This window comes from Mobula birostris, chromosome 18 (genome assembly GCF_030028105.1).
Source record: "Mobula birostris isolate sMobBir1 chromosome 18, sMobBir1.hap1, whole genome shotgun sequence".
NCBI classification, from domain to species: domain Eukaryota; kingdom Metazoa; phylum Chordata; class Chondrichthyes; order Myliobatiformes; family Myliobatidae; genus Mobula; species Mobula birostris.
The window spans coordinates 14,186,420-14,211,561 of NC_092387.1; the positions used below are offsets into that span (position 1 = coordinate 14,186,420).

At 43.0% G+C, this 25,142-nt stretch overlaps 1 protein-coding gene across 3 annotated transcripts in view; it reads right to left on the bottom strand.

Moving 5' to 3' along the window:
• Positions 1–681: 681 nt before the first annotated feature.
• The window catches only part of dapk2b (death-associated protein kinase 2b), a 161,448-nt gene continuing 136,987 nt past the window's right edge, over positions 682–25,142 (bottom strand). For 2 of the 3 annotated variants that reach the window (XM_072282234.1, XM_072282235.1), the window contains one exon: positions 22,797–23,900. In XM_072282234.1, the coding sequence (XP_072138335.1) occupies positions 23,259–23,900 (642 nt within the window). In that variant the 3' untranslated portion in view covers positions 22,797–23,258. Of the gene's footprint in view, positions 9,340–11,281; positions 11,366–11,464; positions 11,555–22,796; positions 23,901–25,142 lie in introns of those variants that run through there. The other variant, XM_072282236.1, reaches the window with a different exon arrangement.

A 25,142-nucleotide genomic window follows, 5' to 3' on the forward strand; every position in this document is an offset into this window, starting at 1 on the left:
GCTCCTCTGCCTTCCCCTGGCCACACTGTTCCCCTGGGCCATTACACACAAGAAAGGTGCAAAGGTAGGGCTGTAATGCAGACAGTTCTCAATTACAATTCCAAAACATTCAATCCTGTACACTTGTGGGCAATGGATAATCCAGGCCAGAAGGTGGCTCTTCTAAAGGATCTTTCAAACACAAATATTCCTCAACTGCTTCTTCAATTAAAGTTATTAATTTCTCAATTTCAGTTATAACTCTGTTCTAATCAAAACCTAGGTCCACTTTTGCACTGCAGGGTCTTTCTAGGTTAGAAATGACCTAACTTAACAAAAATTTGTCTTTAAAATATATGGGAGATTTGTGTGAAACCTTTTTCAAGCTAGTAATAATAAAGTTTCATTAGTGACCATTCTCTATAGTAAATGTTTCATTAATTAATGGATAGTGTTAAAATAGCAAGGGTACGGCGAGCGCTGCAATGTGATTCCTACAGAAACTGACTGATGGAGACATCAGCTTACGGGCAGTTGTCAGGAGTCTGGGACTACCTGTAATAGGAAGATTATTACAAAATGGTACAAGGGTTTTGTTTTTGTAACATTCAGAGAAACAGCAAATAATTCTGAGTAATGAAAATAAAAAGCTGCATCAGAGCTTTATTTTTAGAAAAATACTGTACAAACTTTCAATCGAATCCTTCATATATACATTATTCAATATTTGGATAAAGAAAATTTTAATCAATACCACCAGGAAAATATCTCCCTGCTCTGTATAAGTTTGGATCTACCAGTCTAATGTAATCTCTTCTACCTTTTGTGAAAACTTCCAATATTTTTACACAGGATTAAAAATAAAGTACACATCAGTTCTGCACTTGCTTTGCTAATTAGTTTATGAATGTTAAACACATGTATAATTAACAAAATTGAACTATTAATTTGCTCCTTAATTGCATGTTAATTTTGAACATTAAACTGCTAATTATAAAAGTATCTCCAGGTTAACAACACATCCAAGGCAGCAGCAGACTGTGCGGTTGAAGCCATTCTGGGCTCTGTGAACGGGGTGATATTCATTTGCTAGTGTGGTTATAGTGGCCATAACTATCAAACCACGGGATAAGGCTGTGGTGAATCCAAGATATTTTGCTATTGCTGTTGATTATTGTAAATGTTTCTGTTGATGAAACCTGGCAGAAGAATATTTTGTGCAAATAGTTTACGCAGTCTGATATAAACACCTGGTAAAGGAGATGCTTCCAATGGAAAAATCTCCAAGTGGTGGCAAACAAAGTTGGCGTAATGGCATGCTGGATAGGCTGATCTCACAGCCTGGCTTGCATGTGCTAGGCACAATCCCCTGCAGAATGAAGATGGAAAATATAAATAGGAAACATCACTATGAGATGATTTTCGGTATGAAGATATGCTATTCTTCATGCAGTAACTCACCGGGAGAGTGTTTTGCAACTGGAACCGAACAGCATGAAACAAGGCAGCCATCTGGAGTACACTTAAAACAGATACAGAGATATTATTCCTAAACCCGGCACTCCCTGCTGTGAGCAGCCTACCATTTTCTAATTTCTGCTTCCTCAGAACGCTGTCCCAGAATGAGAATATCACTTCAAACCATCAGCTCGAGAGAGCCTACAAGCACAAATTCTGTAACAACCAAAAATAAAACCATTAAACCTTGAAGGAATGCATTAAAAAGATGAATTCATAAATTGGAAAGCATTCTTCCCATAGCAAAGTTAATTTTGAAACAGGGCCACAAGTAAGCAAATCTAATAGATGATGTCACTTCCACAGGAACGTGCAAGGTTTCCAAACGTTTAGAAAATGGTTCCGGAAAGAGAGCAAAGGAAATTCATCAGGACATTGCCTGGATTGGAGGCCGTTAGTTACAGGGAGATTTTGGACAGCTGGCTTTGTTTTGCCTGAGGCAAATAAGGCTGAGGGGAGACCTGATAAATAAAATATACAAGATTATGAGAGGAACAGTTAAAATCTTCTTGCCCCGTGTTAGGGGTAAGAAAATCAAGAGGGATAGTTTATAAGTTCAAGGTAGGTTACGTAACCTGTTGTTGGCACGTGGCAAAGTGGTTAAGGCATTCGTCTAGTGATTTGAAGGTTGCTGGTTCGAGCCTTGGCTGAGGCAGCATGTTGTGTCCTTGAGCAAGGCACTTAACCACACATTGCTCTGCAACGACACCGGTGCCAAACTGTATGGGTCCTAATGCCCTTCCCTTGGACAACATCGGTGGCGCAGAGAGGGGAGACTTGCAGCATGGGCAACTGCTGGTCTTCCATACAACCTTGCCTAGGCCTGCGCCCTGGAAACCTTCCAAGGCACAGATCCATGGTCTCATGAGACTAACGGATGCTTATTATTAAAATTATTAGGTTATTTAAAGAGATCTCAAGGGTAAATTCTTGCTGCCAGAGATGATGGAATCAGGTATAATCGCCAAGTTTAAGAGACACTAAACAGGGATGGCATAGAAGATATGCAGGCAAATGGGATTCATGCAGAATGCAAAAAGGTCTGTATGGACATAATGAGTTAACAAGTTTGTGTCTGTGCTGTACAACTCCATGACTCCATTAATATTGTTTTTCTGCCTATGAAGCCAGTATTGGCCAACATTGCTATCAGTTTTAAATTGACCTCATGTAACATGCGCCATGGTTCAATGGATTTCTTTAAGCTTGGAATCAAGGGCAAATAGTAGTTTCTAGAATGCCAAAGGAACAGTCCTATTGCGTCCCCTCGAAATCTAAATGTTAAACTAGCTCTTCAAGTTCCATCCCAGTGGTCAGCTCTACCCAACAATCATTGCTTCCACCTCAACTGAAGTCATTGATCCAATGTTTTGACATCAGAAGTTTTTTCAATCCTCCTTCCCCCCCATCCCCCCCACCAAAAGGATACCATGTTTCACAAGGAAACACACAGCACCTCCCCGAGTGAGTGGTAATAAGTCAGATGGAGTGCTGGTTTGTGGAATGTGAAAGTCACTCACAGACACTCACACCCTACTCGCTCCCAGCAGCAGGGACACAGAAACCTGAAAGTGAACGTTGGCTCTTATTTGGGAGGACTTCAGCCACAGCTGGTTTTAGTTAGTACTGCTTCTAGAAAGTCAAATGAATTGCTAAAACACAGTTTGAAATAATAATTGATTTTACAAGACAAAAACCTTCTTGGACAACCAGGACTGGCACATTATGTAAAGAACAGTATTCGTTACGACTTATTGCAGTTGTTAGTTCTGTAGTGATCCTTGACAGGAATATATTGCCATAATTGGCATTTGCTGCCAAGATCTGTCTCTACTGATGGGCATAGTTTGAAACTGTGTATGGAGTGGGAGGGTTTTACATGATGTAAAAAAAAGATTTCCCTAGATTAGATTTAGCGGTAATGCACAATTATGTTTCACAGCTTGTGCTTGTGAATGAAGCTGTTTAGGCACATTTTCAGAGAAAACAACTGTGTGCAGCGGGAACTGGTATTGTCATTACTATTACAACCAATACAGTGGGGGGGGGACAGTAGAAATAATTGAAAAGATTATTGAAGTCAACTATACAAAATTCAGTCTATTCCCACTTCAGTGTGTTAGCTTTGAGAAAAAATAAATAAATTTACTTATATATATGCAAATACCATTTTATGTATAGTATTAAAGAGAGATCCAGGTTGAAAATTCTGCAGTAAATTATCAGAGAATGTTAATGAAATGTCTATGACCTATTCTCTTGAATTGCTGATCTGGTCTTTTCAAAGAACAGGTTTTAACATATTCTTTAACAATATTTGAAAAAAAAGAGTGTAATAGCTAATGGCCAAGTTCCTTCTGAAACTAAGTACAAAGAAGGATTAAAACTAAGTACTGCTGAGTGTCACAGAGTTTGGCTCAGGAAGAAATACAGTTACCAGCCAACTCTGTCACTTAGAAAATTGCCAAGGTATGTCCTGATAACAAGATGACAAATCCAACCTGGTCAATTACTGCCCCATTCGTCATCTCTTGGTCACCAGCAAAATGATAGAAGGGATGATTGATAGGGTGACAAGTGGCACTTGTTTACCAACAACCTGCTCGCAGAAGCTCAGAAATGGAAGGTTCACTGATTACACAATGTTCAGCAGCGTTTGGATCTCCTCCCAACCAAGTGCAGAAGACTTGGCAATATCCAGGTCTGGGCTGATAAGAGACCAGTAAAATTCACACCACACACCTGCCAAGCAGCGATTATATCCAACGAATGAAATTCCAACTGTCAACCCCTGACATTCACTGGCATGGCCATCAGTGAATTTCCCACGATCAGCATCGTGGTGGTCACCAGGAACTGGAGTAGACACTGGATGTGAGGAGAAGACATGTTTTTACAGTCACTTATAACAGATTTTTAATTCCAGATTTATTTAACTATATGATTTTAAATTCCTTTTCTACTATGGTAAGGCTTGAATTTGTACCTCAGGATCAATCATTCAACTTTTTGGCTGCTGGACAAGCAATTTAGTTATTGTACTAACATACCAGGAAGTTTAAAACCTTAACATCTTGTCTAATTGAGCATTGCTTCCCTCATTTGCATGCTTTTCTTTATAAACACTCCTCTCTACCTGTCACTTACTTTTGCTACCTGTCACGTTCTTTAGTCAGTCTGTGGTCAACATCCCTTCCCTTCTTTCTCACTAGCTCGTTCCAACTGTACTTGCAACAAGCCTCAGGTTATCCAAACCAATTAGATCTTCATCCTCACTGAGCCACACAATGCATCAGCATTTTCGAATTATTTAATATTATTTACATCTCACTCCATAACCGTCTTTGCACTCTGCACTTCCCTTACATCCCTGTCCCCTTCTAGGATTAGACTCCTCAGCTCTCCCCATCTGTGGCTGCCTCATCCTGACTTTCTTCACCGTATTCTCCCTGAATTTCTGAATAAATTCCTGCTTTCTCCCCACACCGAACCGGCCATTCACCTCCTCACACATTTACCTTCCTGCAAACAAGGAATTGCTCACAAACACAGGTTCAGGTTCGTCCTTGCTTGCCCTCAAAACCTGGACGGTCAACATTGTGTGATGCTCCTGTGATATACCTCGGGAATTTAATTAAAAACCGAGAAATTGAACATTGATTTATCTGATTTCTGTTAATTTCTCCCTCCCCTCCCTCTCCATTTCCCATTCTAGTTACCCTCTCATTACTTCTCCTCATCTGTCCGTCACCTCTCTGTGATCCGTGCCCCCCTCCATTCTACGATTGTCCACTATCCTCTCCTATCAGATTCCTTCGTCTTCAGCCCTTTACTCCTTCCACCTATTACTTCTCGGCTTCTTATTTTGTTCCTCCCCCCCGCCACTGCACCCATCCACCTATCCCCTCATCTGGTTTCACCTATCATCTGCCAGCTTGTACTCCCACTCCCTTCCCACCACCTTTTTATTCTGGCTTCTTTTCCTTTCCAGTCGTGATGGAAAGTCTCATCCTGAAATGTTGACTGCTTATTCCACTCCACAGATAACTGCCTGACCTGCTGACTCCCTCCAGTCCTGTCTGTGTGTTCTAGGAATGGAATCAACTCCCATCTTACCCATTCTCCATCTCCTTTCCGGAACTGCACGGGGACCTCAGACAGCCCAGAGGACAGTGGAACAACTCTATCCCTAGTAGCCAGGGACAAAACCTGCACTGCCCCTTTAACCAAGATGATTTTTGTTTTATTCATTCATGGATGCAGATGCCATCTTTCTTCGTCCATCCCTAACTGACCCTGAACTGAGAGCCACCAGGTTTTCCTCCCTGAAAGATATTAATGAACCAGCTGGGTGCTTGTGGTTCTGTGGTCACTGTTATGAGGAGTCACTTTATATTCTTCTTCTTCTTCTTGTGTTGTTTTATGGCGGTTGGCAAACCAGCTTTAAGGTGCATTACCGCCACCTGCTAGACTGGAGTGTGGATCGTTGGATAAACAGGAGAAGGGAAAAGAATTGCATTCCCTATATTCGATATAATAAACCCAAGTCTTTCAGATACTTTATGATCACTTTATATTCCAGCCTTAAGCCTGTTTATACTTGTGCGTACGGGCTACGCCGTAGGCCTGATTTATACTTTTGCGTAGTCCTACGCCGTAGCGAGCATTCGTTTTTGTGTCTGAGTTGCTCTAGTTGGCGGTGGGCTTTCTATGCCACTGTGTTGAGTTTCTTCGTGAGAGACATGGACGAGGAAATGCATTTCAAATATTTTCGGATGTCAGCAGGTAGATTTGATGATTTGGTTCATCGTCTCCAACCATTTATTTCGTATCAGTGTACAGACATGATGGAGAAAAGCAACCAGAAATGGGTAGGAGGAAATGCGATGCTACCAAGCGGACCAATCACAGTTGTTGTGGTCTGCGTCGCTGCGACGCAAGTTACTTTTTTGGGGAGGTGCATGTCACCCTACGTCATAGGGTACGCGGTACCTATGGCGTACATTTGACGCAGAAGTATAAATCAGGCTTTAGTGATTTTAATTTAAATTGGCCATCTAACATGGAGGGGTTCAAACCCGAGGCTCCTACTTCAATGGTGTAGGCCTGCAATGTCAGACCGCGGTACCCAGCTTCCATCTATAAAGGGTGCTGATAACTAGAGTATCATAGCATGCCTCCAGCAGGAAATGTCAGAGATGAGCTCCTCCAGGACTTTGCGTGTTGCTGACATGTTAGCACAGTGTTCCACACAGGCCGGAACATGTCCGCGAAGCACGTTTCCTTTCCGAATCTTCAGATCCAAAGCTCAGCAGGTTGTACAATGGTGAGTCTATCTCCAATAATTTTGCTGAATACTACATTTGATTACTGTTTTTAATCACGTTACAACAGTTACTTCACATTCATTAATTGAATGTGAAGCCTGTAGCAACATGGTGGGAGGTGTGATACATGCAAGTATTTCCTTACTTTCCTCCCACAATGTCAACTACTATAAGATTCCCATTAAGGGTCAGAATTCCCATTTTCCCTTTCAAGTCCTAATATTAAACTTGGTTGAAATTAGCTCATTCAAAACAAGATTTTTAACATGACTGTATAGATTCAGTTACATCAACCTAACTGATCACAAGAAGAAGTGATGTCAACTTTTATTTAAAATTTGGGCCAATTCAGATTCCTGCTTCTGCCCATCAGCCACCTGCCTCCATCTCCCATTTCCACCCCTCTCTCTGTCTCTCTCTCCCTGCTCCATCTGCCCATCCTTCTCCCTCACTGCTCAGTATCCGAATCACTTTCTGGCCCCTGTATCACCTCTCCCTCTCACCTGTTTATTACTGGCCATCTCCCCTTTCAGTCCTGATGCAAAACGCCGACAACTCCGTTCCTCCACACCAGTGCTGCTTGACCTGCCGAGTTCCTCCAGTGGTAATATTACTCCTGATTTCCAGCATCTGCCATCTCGCCCATCTCCAAATTACAACCTTGTAGAATGTGTGAGCATCGAACCTTTTCTCGATTTCTATGTAGCTGTTTTTTTAAAAATTCAGCTGTGATGTGCCCCTAAGGTTGACACAATTTGACAAATACAATCAGAAAGCAAAAAAAAAGTGCTAATTTCCTCATGGGATCTCACTCTCTCACTGTTCAGAAAGTAGTCCTAAGTAAATCAGAATATACTGCATAAATCTACTTGAAAATAGCAAATGCCTTAAGGAGACATGTTCATTTTAGACTCCGATTGATTTGAAAATTGTCCAACAACCCAAGACTTCTGATGCAAACAGCTGCAAGTCTGAGGCACTGACTGAATTAAGTAAAAGCAGGGAGTCTGAGCACAGCCCAGATGTCGAGACAGGAAGAGTAATTCTGACAACTTGACATGTGCTGATCCTGTAAAGACCTGCAGAGTATGAGGATACACAGAACTATTTTCATTTGTTAATCGTTATACTCCATGTGCCTTTTTATTGAATAAATAACAGTGCCTGGACACTTCAGTGCCCATAACTTAATGGTGTACTTGGGAACAATTTAGTTTTCAGATAATTATACAAAGTCTATTTAATTCATTTTTGAAAATATGTATAATAGGTGCCACCTCTAAGATTTAGGGTGGAGGGTTGCAGACATTATTAACGCAGCTGGACTTTTTTTTAAATAAAAGGAGGCAGAAATGGCAGTTCACTAGGTAAGGCATCAGGCAGGAGAATTGTGTGTGGTGTTACAGTGACTGAAGCCCTGGGCTGAGAGCAGATTACCACACACAGTCATCAATAAGGATAATTCCTTTAGCTTTATCTAGATTTTAACCTATTCCTCCCCAACAGTGTCCAAGTATGTTTCAATGGAAAACATTCTGCTCGTCACTTTGAATTTGCCAGTCTGTTGACATCATATACACACCAGTGTTAGTTTATCTGACTTTCAAAACTCTTATTGTTTTAGACCTGATGCAATAAGCATTATGTTGCACCAAATAAAACTGCCTGTTTCAGTGTACTGTGTTTAAATCTAACCCCCTAAAGCTATGATTATATAAAAATAAACGTTAATAGCAACAAATGTGACCTCACATCTCCCTGACTCCCTTTTACCAACGTCCTTCCATGAATTTGTGATCTACACTTGACTGCAGTTGAGTCTGCCTTGACATGGCAACACAGGTATGTATGGAGTCGTCTTGCAACAGGATTATTCCAATACCCGCCCACAATGAAATGCCATGCCTTTGTCAGTAGAATACTTTTAATAGAATCTTACAAAACCAATTTATTTATCTCTTCCCCTTCTCCCCCACCCCTCTTTCCCTGTGGCCACATTTTCGACTGCCACCTGGATTTCCACAGTGGCATTCCCGAAATGAGGAGTCATTCACAATGGCAGTCAACTGCCTCTCACTGTTCCTGTGATGTGAATGTTGATGTGATTACAAGAACAGCAACAGAGCAAGACCAGACTTTAAAAATCCTTACAAACGAAGGTCTAGGCAGAAACAAAAATATTACAATGAATTGTTCAAAAAAATATATATATTGCACACTTTTCTTCTCCGAGTGCCTTATTAAGGAAAGCATGACTGTTTGTAAGCACAGTCTCCCACTAAAAGTGTCTTTGTCCATTCACTGGGTCCAAAACATGAACTGGCGGAAGTACCTCTGAAACAGGTTCGGGTTTGTTAATGCTAACGCAGTGCAGTGATAAAGCTGCCCTCCCCTCGGGCTTGCCCTCCTCGATGTAACGTCTTCAGATGCTGCCCTACGACGTGCTGCTGCGTCTCCTTGGTCTGGACGCTCTTCTCTTGACACCATCGTCTTCATTGTCACTTTCGTATGCCCTCTGGAACAGAAGGAACAAGATGACTAGAATCAGAATCAGGTTTATTATCACCAGCATGTGACATGAAATTTGTTAACTTAACAGCAGCAGCTCAATGCAATACATAATCTAGCAGAGAGAAAAAAAAATAAACATAATAATAAACAAGTAAATCAATTACAAATATTGAATAGATTTAAAAAAACATGCAAAAACAGAAATACTGTATATTTAAAAAAAAGTGACGTAGTATCCAAAACTTCAATGTCTATTTAGGAATCGTATGGCAGAGGGGAAGAAGCTGTTCCTGAGTCGCTGAGTGTGTGCCTTCAGGCTTCTGTACCTCCTACCTGACGGCAACAGTGAGAAAAGGACATGCTCTGGGTGCTGGGGGTCCTTAATAATGAACGCTGCCTTCCTGAGAACCGCTCCTTGAAGATGTCCTGGGTACTTTGTAGGCTAGTGTCCAAGATGGAGCTGACTAGATTTACAACCCTCTGCAGCTTCTTTCGGTCCTGTGCAGTAGCCCCTCCATACCAGATAGTGATGCAGCCTGTCAGAATGCTCTCCACGTTACAACTATGGAAGTTTCAGAGTGTATTTGTTGACATGCTATAAAGTGCATAGACTAGTGGCAACACAGAAACTGGCTTTAGAGTCCCAGTTGAAGAACATTTTTGAATTAAACGTAGAAAATAAGAGGTCATTTAGCCCTTCAAGTCATTCTGGCACTCAATATGGCAGATTCATTGTCCTGTTCCTGCTTCTGCCTCACGTCCCCTGATGTGACAACTATATCCAAGTCTTTCATGGATATTGCTCTGTGACAAAGAATTGCTCCTCATCTCACTCCTACGTGACCAGCCTCACCTTCTTAGCCTCTGAACTGGACTCCCCCGCCACTTTAAACATCCACCCTACAAATAATCTGTCCTTGCCTGTTAGGAGCTTGTAGAATTTGAAGGCACACACTCAACGGTTCAGGAACAACTTCTTTCTCTCTGCTATCCATCCGGTTCCTGAATGGACATTGAACTTGTGAACACTACCTCACTACTTGTTTTTTAAACATTTCATAATTTTTGCAATACTTATTTTATATATACATACACGATAAGAAAAAGAGAACTGAATACATATACACACACACACACACACACTGTAATTCACAGTTTTCTTTTTCTCTCTGTTATCCTGTTTTGCATTGTGCTGCTGCCACCAAGTTAACAAATCTCAAGACACATGCGGGTGATATTAAACCTGATTCTGGTTTTCTACAAGATCATCTCTCATTCTTCTAAACTCTAGCAAATATAAGCCCAATTAAGCCAATCTCCCTTCATACATCAGCTCTGCCATTCCAGGAATCAGTGTGGTGAACCTCCCCTGAACTGATCCACAGCAAATCTCCTTTCTGTGATGGTTCAACCCAAGCTGCACGAAGTACTCAAGGTGAGGCCTCAATACTAATTACAGCAGGACACCCCTGTTCCTGTCCTCTCCCTGTAACTAACACACTATTTGCCTTCTTAACTGTTTACTGTGCCTGCAACTGGCACATCCCTTCCTCACCCAGTCAATAGCATTTACATCTCAATCAGCCTTCCTGGTTTTGCTACTGAAATGAATAAGCCCGTTTCTATCTGCATTTACCCACACCTACACCTTGGCCAAATCACACTGGAGCCATATCCTCCCCACAGCCCACATCCCCATCCAGCTTTGTATCATCTGAAAACTCACTCCTGAACCATCCGTGAGTAGCGAAGGGTGGAGAAGTATTGCCAGACATTGCTCGTTACATCCCTATCCCATCAACACCCAAAATGCTGCAGCAAAACCTTTCAGCTGCTGTGTCATTAACACAATGTTTTCAGAGAAAGAGAAGTGTTATCTGTCACCATTGAGGTCTGGGTCTAATATATTTGCTGTAGCTACAATCCATCGTTACTCTGCCACCTACCAGAGCTGCTTCTTTCTTTAGATGACCTTTCTTAAGGAACGAACGAGTCAAATGATTGCAAAATGAAACAATCCTATACGTAAGCTGAAAAGAAATGGAGATTCATTAGACACAAATCAGTGGGTTCACCAGGAATTCACAATTATTTTGAGATGGGGATACCGGAGGTGGAATTTTACTCACCCTCCACCTCCTTCTGATGTACAACTTCTTGAAGTTTTCCAAATTAACAATAGATTCCCTTCTGACGAGAGCTTGTCGTTTGTTTGTTGGCTGAAAGAAAGGAAGAAATCACTTAAATGCAATGACAGGACAGTTAAGTGATTGGATATTAAGTTCATGTTCGGCCCATCGAGTTGTGGAGCAGACTTGAAGGGCCAACTGGCTTAATTCTGCTCCAATGTCTTATAGTTAATCTGTTTCAGGAACTGTTTACTTTTTATTCCCAGAATGTACTCTTTTGCTGAAGATTTTAAGCACCTGCAGCGTTTTGCTTTTGATTCATCATCGTGGAGAAGAGCAGTGGAATTATCCCTGATCTTCATCGAACACAAGCAAAATTTTGGAGAACTTGTTCTAAACAACTCAGATATTTTATTTCCTACAGTAATGACATTACAAACATATTTCATTGATTATAAAGAGCATGTGGAGAGACGGAAATGCACTGTAAAAATAGTGATCTTTTATTTGGCTCAGGGCCAAGTTCCTTGTGGCAAGGCACTCTTGAGTGGTTTGGAGAATTTTACTGCATTGAAAGGACAATGTAAGGATAACTTCAGGGATGGTGAGAAAAACTTGTCACAAATGAAACAACTCTTTGTACTGGCCATCTCACGTCTCCACTCCCAGTCTGAAACAATGACAATTCCTTTCCTCACAGGGGTGCTGCCAGACCCACTGAGATCCTCCAGCAGATTTCAGCTGTGTTAACTTTCAGTGTCTCAACTTTCCATTGATTTCAGCAAGTTCCAAACGGGCCCTGAGCAGTATTGTAAAGCAGTTTCTCTCCCACAAGGAGAATCAGACTCTGGCAAACTACTGGATCAACATTCACTCTACGACTATGCCTGTTGAACTTCTTGTTTTAGTGCAGGTTTTATCCCAAAAACATGTTGATGTATGGACATGTAGAAAAGGGAAGCTGCTTGTTTTGAAACCCTCCTTCCGTTGCCTGGTGCTCCATCTGTCCTGTCCCCTCCTTCCCACCGTGACCTTCCTCGCCTATGACGCTGCTCCATCAGAATATCCGTTCCTTGCTGTGCTCCTGCCTTCACTGTTCTGATGTACAGTTTGAAGCACAATGAAAATACTCTATACGGAGGAACGAAGAGGGCAGGCTGCAAAGGAATTGTAATCCAAGTTGTTATGGATTTTTTAGATGAAAATAACCCTCCCACTTCTAATCAAAACTAGAACAACCAAATGAATGAATGGGCTTTTCCTATTGTAGAATAGAGTTTAAATGTAAAACGGAATAAGTGTGCTATGGTTTACTCCTTTTACTATGTATGGCACTGCACAAAAATCTTAGACACATATATACAGCCAGGGTGCCCAAGACCTTTGCACAGTGCTGTAGTAATTTTTACATATTGTACTGTACTGATGCCACAAAAAAAACACATTTCATGACAGATATGAGTGCTGATAAACCTGATTCTGATATGGGTCTCTATTGTGGACTGAGAGTGGGAAGGGGACAGGGAGAGGGGAATCATGGTTGGGAAAGGGAGAAGGGAGAGGGGAGGGAGCAGGAAGCACAGAGAGACATTCTGTAATGATCAGTAAACTAATTGTTTGGAGTCAAATGACCTTTCCTGGTCTCTCAGGGCTGGGTGGGCACTCCGCGTCTGCCACCAGTCCCACACCCCTCCCATGGCACCCCACCCTTGCCATTTCCAACACCCTTTGCTCCTGCCAGATTTACAAACTTGCGCTCCACTCCATGTTGACAAATACAGTAGTATGGAAAAGTCTTAGGCACTCTAGCTGTATATATGTGACTAAGACTTCTGCACAGTACTCTACCTAAAACTGTAGAAAGGCCTTCAGCTCCCCAGAGCACTAGACAGTTTGCCATTATACACAGACTCAGTCAGTTGTCAACATCACCCATTGGTGGCTCTGGAGTTCTCTCCTATAGCTATGGTGAATGTGGTATCAACTTTCTGAAAGCTCTTCGTTCTGGGAAATTCTAGACTGTAGACAGCAAGCATAATCTAATTTCAGGATCCAGTGAATAGGATTCCAGAACAAAATAAAAATGTTGGAAACACTCAGTACATACGGTATGTCCACACCAAACTTTGCTTGCCATCTGTCAGCTCATCACACACACAACTGGAAGTGGAATTGGTTGCCACAAGAACCAAGACACAGTCAAACGCTTGTCTTGCAATCGGTTTATACAGATCAATGCATCACACAGTGCACTGAGGGGAAACAAACAGATGCAGCATAAAGTGTAACAGCTGCAGAGAAAATGCAATGCAAGTAGCCATAAGGAGCAAGATCATCACGAGGTAGATTGTGAGGCCAGGAGTCCATCTTATTGTCTTAGGGCGCCCTATACAGTGAGTCAAAGTTGGCCTTGAACCCAGTAGCACATGCTTTTAAGCTTTTCTATCTTCTGCCGGACGTGAGGGGCAGAAGAGAAAATGTCTGGGGTGGCTGGGATCTTCGATGATGCTGGCTGCCGTACTGAGGCAGCGAGAAGTGTAGACAGGGTCCATAGAGGGGAGGCTGGTTTCCATGATGTGCTGAGCTGTGACCACAACTCTCTGTAGTTTCTTGTGGTCTCCTGCAGAGCGGTGATGCATCCAGGTGGATCTCTTTCTATAGTGAATCGATAAAAATGGTTGAGGGTTGATGGGGGACATGCCTTATTTCTTTAGCTTCCTGAGGAAGTAGAGATGTCGGTGGGCTTCCCTGACCATAGTGAGGTACAGGTGTCGGCAATGTAGAGTGTCGGTGAGCTTCCTTGGCCATAGAGATGTACCGGTGTCAGTGAGCTTTCTTGATCATGGTGTCTACATGGTGTATAAGATGATGAGAGACATTGATCGTGTGGATAGTCAGAGGCTTTTTCCCAGGGCTGAAATGGCTGCCACAAGAGGGCACAGTTTTAAGGTGCCTGGGAGTAGGTACAGGGGAGATGTCAGGGGTAAGTTTTTTACTCAGAGAGTGGTGAGTGCGTGGAATAGGCTGCCGGCAATGGTGGTGGAGGCAGATACGATAGGGTCTTTTAAGAGACTCCTCGATAGGTACATGGAGCTTAGAAAAATAGAGGGCTACGGGTAACCCTAGTAATTTCTAAGGTAGGGACATGTTTGGCACAACTTTGTGGGCCGAAGGGCCTGTGTTGTGTTTTCTACGTTTCTATGATTGAACCAAGACAGTCTGCTGGTGATGATCACTCCTAGAAACGTTGATCTGATCTGCCTCCTTTGCCTCCCTAATCTGCCCAACATACTAATCTAACTGCAGACTGGAGTGTCAGGAATAAGAATCCTGTCAGCAACGCTCTTTCAGTAACATCTGTCCCCAGAACGACCGCATCCTTCTATTTGTTCAGTCCCTGATTCTCTTCAGCGCGTTGCTGACCCCTCCGGTTTCAGGGAGACCTCCTGCTGGATGTGTTGTGGTAGCAACAGCATAATCCACATCTCCAGCTCGCGCCTCACCTACAAAGGAATCGTGAGGTCAGAGGTGAACCCCATTGTCCACACTACCACTGATCACCTCCAACAAGCACACTCCGCTCGATCACCCCATCAGGGTGTAGGAAGGAGTAACAAGTGCCAAGTAATGTCCATCTCCTCCAGGAGATTTTTTGCTACATCCATTGGCACTACCAGACATCACCATCACCGACCATTAACTTCCTTGGGTCACTATTGAGCAGAAATTCAATTGGACAAGCCATAAAGACACTTTGGATGCAGGTCTTGCATAATGATAAAGCAGTACAGATGCCACTAATAACTCAGCAACACCTTGTACAACTGTAGCAACATTTTCAAAGCCATTTGCTTTCATAATTACTTGCTGAACTTGCATGTTACTTCGTTTGTTTTGGGCATGAATCTCTGACCTCTGCCAGCCTTGACAGCCAGCTGTTTTGCTGACTGGCTTGTCATCACTCAGCTGAAACTGAAGGTTAAAATAAAACCAGACGATGCTGACACAGTACTGTGGTGGTTAGCACAACACTTTACGGTACAACTGACCCAGATTCAATTCCTGCCGCTGTCTACTCCACACTGTAACTCAATAATTCTGCGGGGAGGGAAGCAGAGCCAATGCCTCACGTTGGAGACCCTTTCACTGAAAGCTTGCAGGGAGTTAATGTTGGTTGGGGGCTGCTGGCCTGACTAGTGTAAATTGCAGACATCCCACCCTGCAAAAACTCATTTCAGGGAGGTAGCACCATCAATTTGCAGGAGACTTTTGGGAGAGGTGGGATGTCTGCAATAGAGTAGCTCCTTAGCAGCTGGCCAGCTGGTTTAAATAAAGTTAGCTACGCTAATGAACGAATGACACCTGTTAAACTCACCTCAACATGTCTTTTACATTTAACCCACCATGGACAATAGAAGATTCACTGTTGCAAACAGTGCAGCGAGCAACACTGTCATTATTTTTGACCCCTATTAGGCAGGGGTACACTTTAGTGTAGTCTGGGGTGACGTACGTTTTATATTTTCTGGACCACGGTGCACCCACAAACCGTATAACACATAAACCAAAATACTACCATAAATAAGTTAATAAAATACAATTCAAAATGCATGCAGCACAGGTGAACAGTAAACAGCTGGCCGGCCTAGTGGTGAGACCTCGGTGGTGACAGGGTATTCATTAGTCTCTCAGCCTGAGGAAAGAAGCTGTTACCACTGGCAGTCCTGGACCTGATGCTCCTGTACCTCCTTCCTGAGGGTGGTGGGTCAGAGAGATTGTGGGATGGGTGGAGGGCCCTTGGTCTGCAACGCTCCCCATTTGTGACATTTACCGGGAGAGGGATACCTTGGTGATCCTCTCAGCGGTTTTAACCATCCTCTGTAGGGTCTCGGGGTCTGATGCCTTGCAGCCTCTGTGCACCACACAATGGTGCAGTCAGACAGGACACTGTTGATGGTGCTCCTGTAGAAAGTTGTTAGAATGGGGGCAGGGAGCCTTGCACACCTTTATGTCCTTAGAAAGTGTAGAAGCTGCTGTGCCTTCTTGACTAGTGAGGAAGTGTTGTGGGTCCAGGTAAGATCATCCATTATGAACATTCCAAGGAACTTTGCACTCTTCACCTTCTCCACAGCAGAGCCATTGAAGTGCAATGGAGAGCGGTTAACCTGTGCTTTCCTGAGGTCCACAATCATTTCTTTTGTCTTATCCATGTTGAGACTCAGGTTGTTCTCACACCATTTGACAAACCTCTCTACCTCCTCTCTGTATGCTGACTCATCATTGTTGCTGATGAGGCCAACCACTCTTGCACCAGCAGCGAACTTGATGACATGGATTGAGCTGAATCTGGCAGTGCAGTCGTGAGTCAGCAGCGGACTGAGCACACACAGCCAGTGCTCAGTGTGATGGGGCTGGAGATGTCGCTACCAACTCAGACTGACTGAGGTTGTTCTGTTTAAGAAGTCCAAGATCCAGCAAGTAGATAGATAGTTTGCCTCTTCAGGAATGTAAATCTAGCAAAATATCAGTTCCTACTTTTCTGTGGCTAATTTAACTCACACTTACTAAACAGATCCAGGAGATCTCAGTCGATGGTGAATTACTATGTCAATGAGGCTTACAGCAAAGGTGATGCAAATCACCCGGGGATTTGTGGCAATTTTCAGTTCAGAGGGTATTGCTCCCTCCCTACTTACTGTCGCTTCTTGGAGAAAACACATGTCTGCTGCTACTTCTCTGGTTAAATTCTGGGCCGGACGTGGAAATAATCTCCTCTGAGGAAGCAGACAGACACTGAAAATTGGTGGGGGAGACAGCTTTTAGGTGGGAGGGGGCACTTGACTTACTCTGCTCCTGTGAAGCCTTTTGACTTGCTGCAACAACACGAGCTTCCAAACATTCATCCAACAATTCGGTCAAAACTCTAAGTTACTTACAACACTGAGTGAAGTGAGTCACTGCGAATGAGAACAGGTTTCTAATTCACTCTGAACCTGCATTGACTGGACAAACAAGCATCTGGGAAATAAACACAAGGGATTCTGCAGATGCTGGAAATCTCGAGCAACACACACAAAGTGATGGGGGAGTTCGGAAGGTCAGGTAGCATCAGTGGAGGGGAATAAACAAATAACATTTCAGGTCAAGACCCTTCATCAGAAATAAGTGCTACGACACTCACACCCTGAAAATGAGTGAAAATAGATCAATCTATATTACTTCCATACCGTGGAAGTCTTGCCTATTCTGAAAGCTGTTCCTGGAGAGTACAAGTTTCATGAAACCAAACAAACATTTCTTGCAGTCTTGTGCGAGTAAATGTTCCCATTTTAATTCTCTAAAAGCAGAAAAAAATGTAAATTCAATAAAACTCCAAAATTCTGCATCCTCAGAACATTGGTGGTACTGGATAAGTGTACGAGGCGTGATTGATAAGTTCGCGGCCTAAAGTAGTTGGAGTCAATTCTAGAAAACCTGGCACATTTATTTTTCCTACATTTACACACTTAGTCCAGCGGTTGTGGAGCATATGGCTCCCTTCTTTGTAGAAGTCAGCGTCTTGGACCTCCAGAAAGTGGTCCACAGCGGGGGTGATTGGTAAGTTTGTGGCCTAAGGTAGAAGGAGTTGAGGAGAATCTTCAAACTTTCTGCATTTTCACTCAGAGTTGAACTGCACGTGCATATAACGAGAGCTGTATAACTCATCTCCTTCTACCATAGGCCACGAACCTATCAATCATCCCTGCTGTGGACCACCTGGAGGTCCAAGATGCTCTCGTTACATACATGTGCAATTCAACTCTTTGAGTGATAATGCAGAAAGTTTGAAGTTAATAACTCATCTCCTTCTACCTTAGGCCACAAACTTATCACCCCTGCTGTGGACCACTTCTACAAAGAAGGGATCCACGACCGCTGGACTACGGGTGTACATGTAGGAGGGGACTATGATGAAAAATAAATGTGCTAGGTTTTCTAAAATTGACTCCTTCTACCTTAGGCCACAAACATCAATCACTCCTCGTAGTTTCTAGACCGCTGGATGTTACACTTGTCAATACTCCAACATAATTATAACTCACCTTTAGTCTTAGATGTGGAAGAGCAGTATAATAAATTCTCCAGAGCTTCAGTGAGCTTAAAGGGAGCGTGGGAATCAGAGCAAGATATCAAACTATCAAGATTTCTTGACAAATGATCATTGGAATTTATTTTGTGATGTGCTGAGGGAACAAATGGTGTTTTCTCTCCTATGGCAATATTAGGCAATCCAAGAGCGTGAGTAGGAATTCCTTTATTTAACTGCTTGGCACACATTTGCAGTGGTGCTTCAGTAAGGGTTCAAGAAGAACTTCTAGTCCATTATTGCGTCTCGCCTACCAGCAATTATTTACAAAAATTCAAAGTCACGACCAGAGTAAAGTCATTTCACCAGTACTGGCCGGTTTTAAATCATCTTCCCAGAAATGGAAACACAATACAGTGACCATGTGTGTGACCCAACGATTCCGCTCCACCTCCACTCCAGCCCACATACTTAGTGAGAAAGCAATGCCGTGGAACTTCTAGGTATCTGTGATGCTATGCAAGTCATTGTCCACACTTAGTAGTGCCTGTACAAAATTGAATGGTCTATCGATTCTAAAGTGGTATCACAATCATTCCATTGCACACTGGCTCAAAGTACCAGTCAGTTTTATATACAATGGTTAAAAAGGATGCAGCAAGTCACTAAATGATGAATACTTAGATAAATTCTAATCAGTGCATGGAAATAAAATAATTTTAAATTGTTATTTATATGTAATAAAGGCTTTTGAATTAAAACAAAACTCTTGAAAACAATGCGATAAATGTACGTGGGCAACACCATTTTCATACTGGGCTAGAAGATTAATTCTATAAAGCAATCTGAACTGAGAACGTTGAGGAAAAGCTCACATACAGCAGTCAAAGGCACAGTTTATTAATTGAGTTTGAAGGCACAATGTTAGGGGTTGCCTGTGGTTTATGGATAAGACTGTTGCCCGGGGAGAGTTGTTCAAAATGTAAACGATGTACGGTCATAATTATGCTGACACTTTTGAAAGATGCCAAAGATTAAAACTACGTCGGAAACAACAGGAATTCTGCAGATGCTGGAAATTCAAGCAACACACATCAAAGTTGCCGGTGAACGCAGCAGGCCAGGCAGCATCTCTAGGAAGAGGTGCAGTCGATGTTTCAGGCCGAGACCCTTCGTCAGGACTAACTGAAGGAAGAGTTAGTAAGAGATTTGAAAGTGTGAGGGGGAGGGGGAGATCCAAAATGATAGGAGAAGACGGGAGGGGGAGGGATGGAGCCAAGAGCTGGACAGGTGATTGGCAAAGGGGATACGAGAGGATCATGGGACAGGAGGTCCGGGGAGAAAGACAAGGCGGGTGGGCGGAACCAGAGGATGGGCAGGGGGTATAGTCAGAGGGACAGAGGGAGAAAAAGGAGAGTGAGAGAAAGAATGTATGTATAAAAATAAACAACGGATGGAGTACGAGGGGGAGGTGGGGCATTAGCGGAAGTTAGAGAAGTCGATGTTCATGCCATCAGGTTGGAGGCTACCCAGACGGAATATAAGGTGTTGTTCCTCCAACCTGAGTGTGGCTTCATCTTTACAGTAGAGGAGGCCGTGGATAGACATGTCAGAATGGGAATGGGATGTGGAATTAAAATGTGTGGCCACTGGGAGATCCTGCTTTCTCTGGCGGACAGAGCGTAGGTGTTCAGCAAAGCGGTCTCCCAGTCTGCGTTGGGTCTCGCCAATATATAGAAGGCCACATCGGGAGCACTGGACGCAGTATATCACCCCAGCCGACTCACAGTGAAGTGTTGCCTCACCTGGAAGGACTGTCTGGGCCCTGAATGGTGGTAAGGGAGGAAGTGTAAGGGCATGTGTAGCACTTGTTCCACTTACACGGATAAGTGCCAGGAGGGAGATCAGTGGGGAGGGATGGGGGGATGAATGGACAAGGGAGTCGCTAAGGGAGCGATCCCTGCGGAAAGCAGAGTGGGGGGGGGAGGGAAAGATGTGCTTAGTGGTGGGATCCCGTTGGAGGTGGCGGAATTTACGGAGAATAATATGTTGGACCCGGAGGCTGATGGGGTGGTAGGTGAGGACCAGGGGAACCCTATTCCTAGTGGGGTGGCGGGAGGATGGAGTGAGAGCAGATGTGCGTGAAATGGGGGAGATGCATTTGAGAGCAGTGTTGATAGTGGAGGAAGGGAAGCCCCTTTCTTTAAAAAAGGAGGACATCTCCCTCGTTCTGGAATGAAAAGCCTCATGCTGAGAGCAGATGCGGCGGAGACGGAGGAATTGCAAGAAGGGGATGGCATTTTTGAAACTATGTCGGATTAGTGTTGCTTGAAAGCAATTGGTAATGTATTAGCAGGCTAGCAAGCCTACAGGTCAAATAACACTCATGGAAAGCTCAACAGGTCACGACTCGATTCAAGAGCCAAAAGTCCAATGAATGACCAGATTATGGGATAGGTAGGAAATATGTAGAGAGGATATTTTCATGTTGGAGCCAAGATAAAACAAGAGGCTATACATATTAACTTTATTAGTGAACTTTATATGCAACTTGGAAGGAGTTATTTTACTCAAGATGGTGAGAAAATGACACCATCTACCACATTCAGGTGGACAAAACTGAGCACTAGGCTAATAGTAATAATAGGCATCCGTTAGTCTCATGAGACCATGGATTTGCGCCTTGGACGGTTTCCAGGGCGCAGGCCTGGGCAAGGTTGTATGGAAGACCAGCAGTTGCCCATGCTGCAAGTCTCCCCTCTCCACGACACCAATGTTGTCCAAGGGAAGGGAATTAGGACCCATACAGCTTGGCACCAGTGTCGTTGCAGAGCAATGTGTGGTTAAGTGCCTTGCTCAAGGACACACACGCTGCCTCATCCAAGGCTCAAACTAGCGACCTTCAAATCACTAGACGAATGCCTTATCCACTTGGCCACATGTCACTGGGCTAAGGAAATAGATAAAAAGATGAAGGAAGAATAAAAGTTAACAGGTAGGTAGATAACTGGTATATATTTTCCCCATTTTAAATAATATTATTATTTTCATTAATGTTACATGGTTGAATGTGGTTTTAAATTTTTTATTAAAAATATCTTTGTGTTTTCCAATTGTGTCTCCCATCACCAGAGTTGCTTAGGAACAATGAAACGACCTTATTTAGCTAGCACAAGCCTACAGGCAGGACCATGGGCAGGGATGTGGTTTCTACTTTCTGAGCCTAGATGTTGTCACCAGTCTTGTCTGCCTGAACAGCCATAGCAGTAAGTCCAGTTGAATGCTAGGAGCCGTGTAGCCACAAGAGGTGAGAGTGACTGGGGGTGGGGGGGGTGAGAGTGAGGGGGAGGGGTTGAGAGTGAGGGGGGTGGTGAAAGTGAGGGGGGGGGGAATCATAAAAGCAGTCTGGGCCCAATGTTTCAGGTGAAGCTGAACTGAAAGTTATTTCAATGCAAGGTTACTGACCTAAAACTTGAACCCTGCTTCTTGTTCCACAGATGCTGTCTGGTGCCCTCAAAACTTTTAGCACCTTCAGTAACTGCATAATTGCCTAAAAGACTCCAGTGATGAAAAGGTCAGCAGCTCAATAAAGTGGGAGAGGGTTATATCTGTAAACTCTCCACATTTGGTGTTTACTTTTGGAAACAGCATCATAGCATAAACAAGATGGAAGAACCATAATTTCAAATGAGTGATTGGTATAATTCCAGTAAATTACTGGTTCTAAACCTTTAACTAATTTACATCGCCACCACAGTACCACAGAGGAGAAGCTGATGAACGTGTTTGAGTTGTACACCTAATGCAATCTGGGAGGACAAGGAAGAAAGTAAGAGTTAGTAGGAAAATGGGGAGAATAAAATGGTGTTAGTGTAGGACTGGTGTCTGTAAGTATATGGAGGCTGGAGGAGACTTTGTAGGTTTAAGGATCTATTTCACACTGGAAGATCTATGACTATGACAACAGATCAGTCATGTAATCTGGTTGCAAACTTCAAATGCATTCTCAAAGACTGCTCAGACTATTAATTTATTGTAGGATTGACTGAGCTGGGTTTGTGTCACACATCACTGTTCCCTTGTAAAATAAATAGAAGATCTTTAGTTCACCTCATATATAATCAGTATCCCAAATCATCTAACACCAGCTATTTGAAGGCTAATCTTATGAACAGATGGATAGCACATTCAGAGCTTACACAGAACATCTTGGATCTAAATCTTCTATATGACAGGTAGGTATATAAAGTTACAAGTTTGCATTAAGATTGCACACTGCTTTTAATTATCTGGAAAAATTAACATTCCAAACAGGGAGCCACATTTGAAAGGTGTAAAGGCCGAATCAGCACGACACTGATAATCCATGTCATGATTGCTCCCAGGACACTCAGTCAGTAGAACAGGACTGTGGAACTGATCCATGCTTCACTTCCGGTAATAAGAATATTTTTGCTACTTTTACTTCATTCAGCTTAATAAATTTAAGTGCTGGAAATTGTCACAAAAATTGAATAAGTTCTCCTTTTTTGATTATTGCAAGGCCAGGTCTATACATAAAAATTAAACCTTTGGCCATTAAGTACTTGTTTTCTTGCCCTATCCAGAAATTAAATTAAGTAGGTTCATTGTAAAATTCTCAAACTGATTTCCTTCCATGAAGCAAAGCAGAAAAATTAAATGCAGCAACACACAAAGAACTTGAATTCTCAGGTGTCCTGAACCCAGCTAACGACTCGGTTCCATTACACTCGGGTTGGTTATCAGTTCTCCAGTGCACGTGCCATTTAACACATCCTTTAATGTCTCATTCAGGTCCTTGTAAAAGAAAGAGGCAAAGTCCCCATTCACGTAGCTCTCAGTAACTGGCTCAGTCTGAAAGGAGCTGATTACTTCTTGGACCCATTTCAGTTCAGCAGAGATCTCCTGACTTAGAGACTCGAAGTGAGACTGGAGCTCAGCATACTTCCCATCCACTGCGTTCAGCACGCCACTCACACCTATTATTTCATCTTGGAGTTTCTTCTTCCTGGATTCAGCTTTACGGTATTCGTACTTGATCTGGGAGAGATCATGCCGGACACTTTCATTTTCTTCCTTGTACCAGGATTCCTTTTCGTTGTAGATTGAAATCAATGCGTCAATATCTTCCTGGAGGGAATCATTTGCAGAAGTGAGATTGCTGAAGGAGGTGTCCATCACACAGAGGTCTTCCACCACTTTGGCAAATCTTTCAAAGTTAACGTAGGTGTTATTAGGTGGCATGCTCGAGTGCGATTTAATGGTGTACTCTTTCAAACGCTTGGTCCTCAGCTGCCTGCGACCCTGCTTCTTGCCCCCTTTGGCTTTCTGTCCCTCCTTTTGATGGGTCTTCAGTGGATCAGACAGAAGAGTTTTAGATTATTGAGAAGCCGAATGAAGGTAGGGATCTGCACACGGGGTGTGGACAGTCTGGCTGCAGTAACACAAGCTCATGCCAACTCCAGGAAGTTTTGCAACCCCTGTGGTTAGTGCCACCACACAGAAGCCTAGTAACTTTAATGGTTGTGTTACATACACACAAGAAAACACTTCAAACTCCATGTGCATGCAAAACCGTGGTATTAGTTTGATGTGCAATGTGGACTTGAATTATATTTTCAGTCATTCCCCTGATTACCATCGAAAACAATGATAGTGGTTCAGACAAGACCCGTGTATTGAAAATAAACAGCTCACCTGGTGCTGGAAGCAAATGAAGTTTATTCCTAGTTTGTTCACATTGTGAATGTTGCTGAATTAACCCATTTGTGACACTTGTGTCAGACACTTTCTTACTGGTATGCTGCATTGGCTAACTTACACCTCCCAGTTCACCCTACGCTGGCTGGAGGCTGCAGTGGCATGAGGATAATAGTGCCTGATTAATCGGACCCTATAACATAATACTATAGTTCCTATAGTAACTTCTGCAGTTAATTGCTGCTAAGTTTGCATCAGTATGGAACTTGCCAGTATTTGCCTACATAACCACTGACTGAACTGATACTCAGTTTTTGGTAATAATTGAGCTGGTTGATTGTTGCCAAGGTTCTGAGCTCCACCGTGCTGCTGGACTTGATGATTGTTGGATTCTCCAGGACGTACATCGAGGACAAGCCACTGCCTCATCCAGGGATCCAGGTCCAATCCTGACTGCAGGTGCTGTTTGCACATTCTTCCTGTGATGCTGTCCTCCGAGTGCTCGTTCCCCGTGTGTCCTAGGGACCATTAGTACATTAACTGAATGCAGATTAATGGCAAAAAGTATCAAAGAGGAATTGATGTGTAGGGAGATGTGAGCTGCAAGGATACAGGGAAATAGGAAATGGGAAATGGGACTGATGGGATTGCTCCCGAGGACTGTAATGGACTCAAGGGCTGAACAATCTCCGTCTATATCATTATAAGCATAAAACTAACATCAGATCCTCTGCCAGGTGAAATAAGCTTGTTCATTGTGAAGGCAGCTGTTGGCTGTGACCAACAGAAGAATGCAGAAAGTTACTTTTTATTTAATTACTTGTGTTTACATTAATATTTAAAATGCACAGGTGAATTTTGTTTTAATGTTCTTTAACTAAATACTTTCAA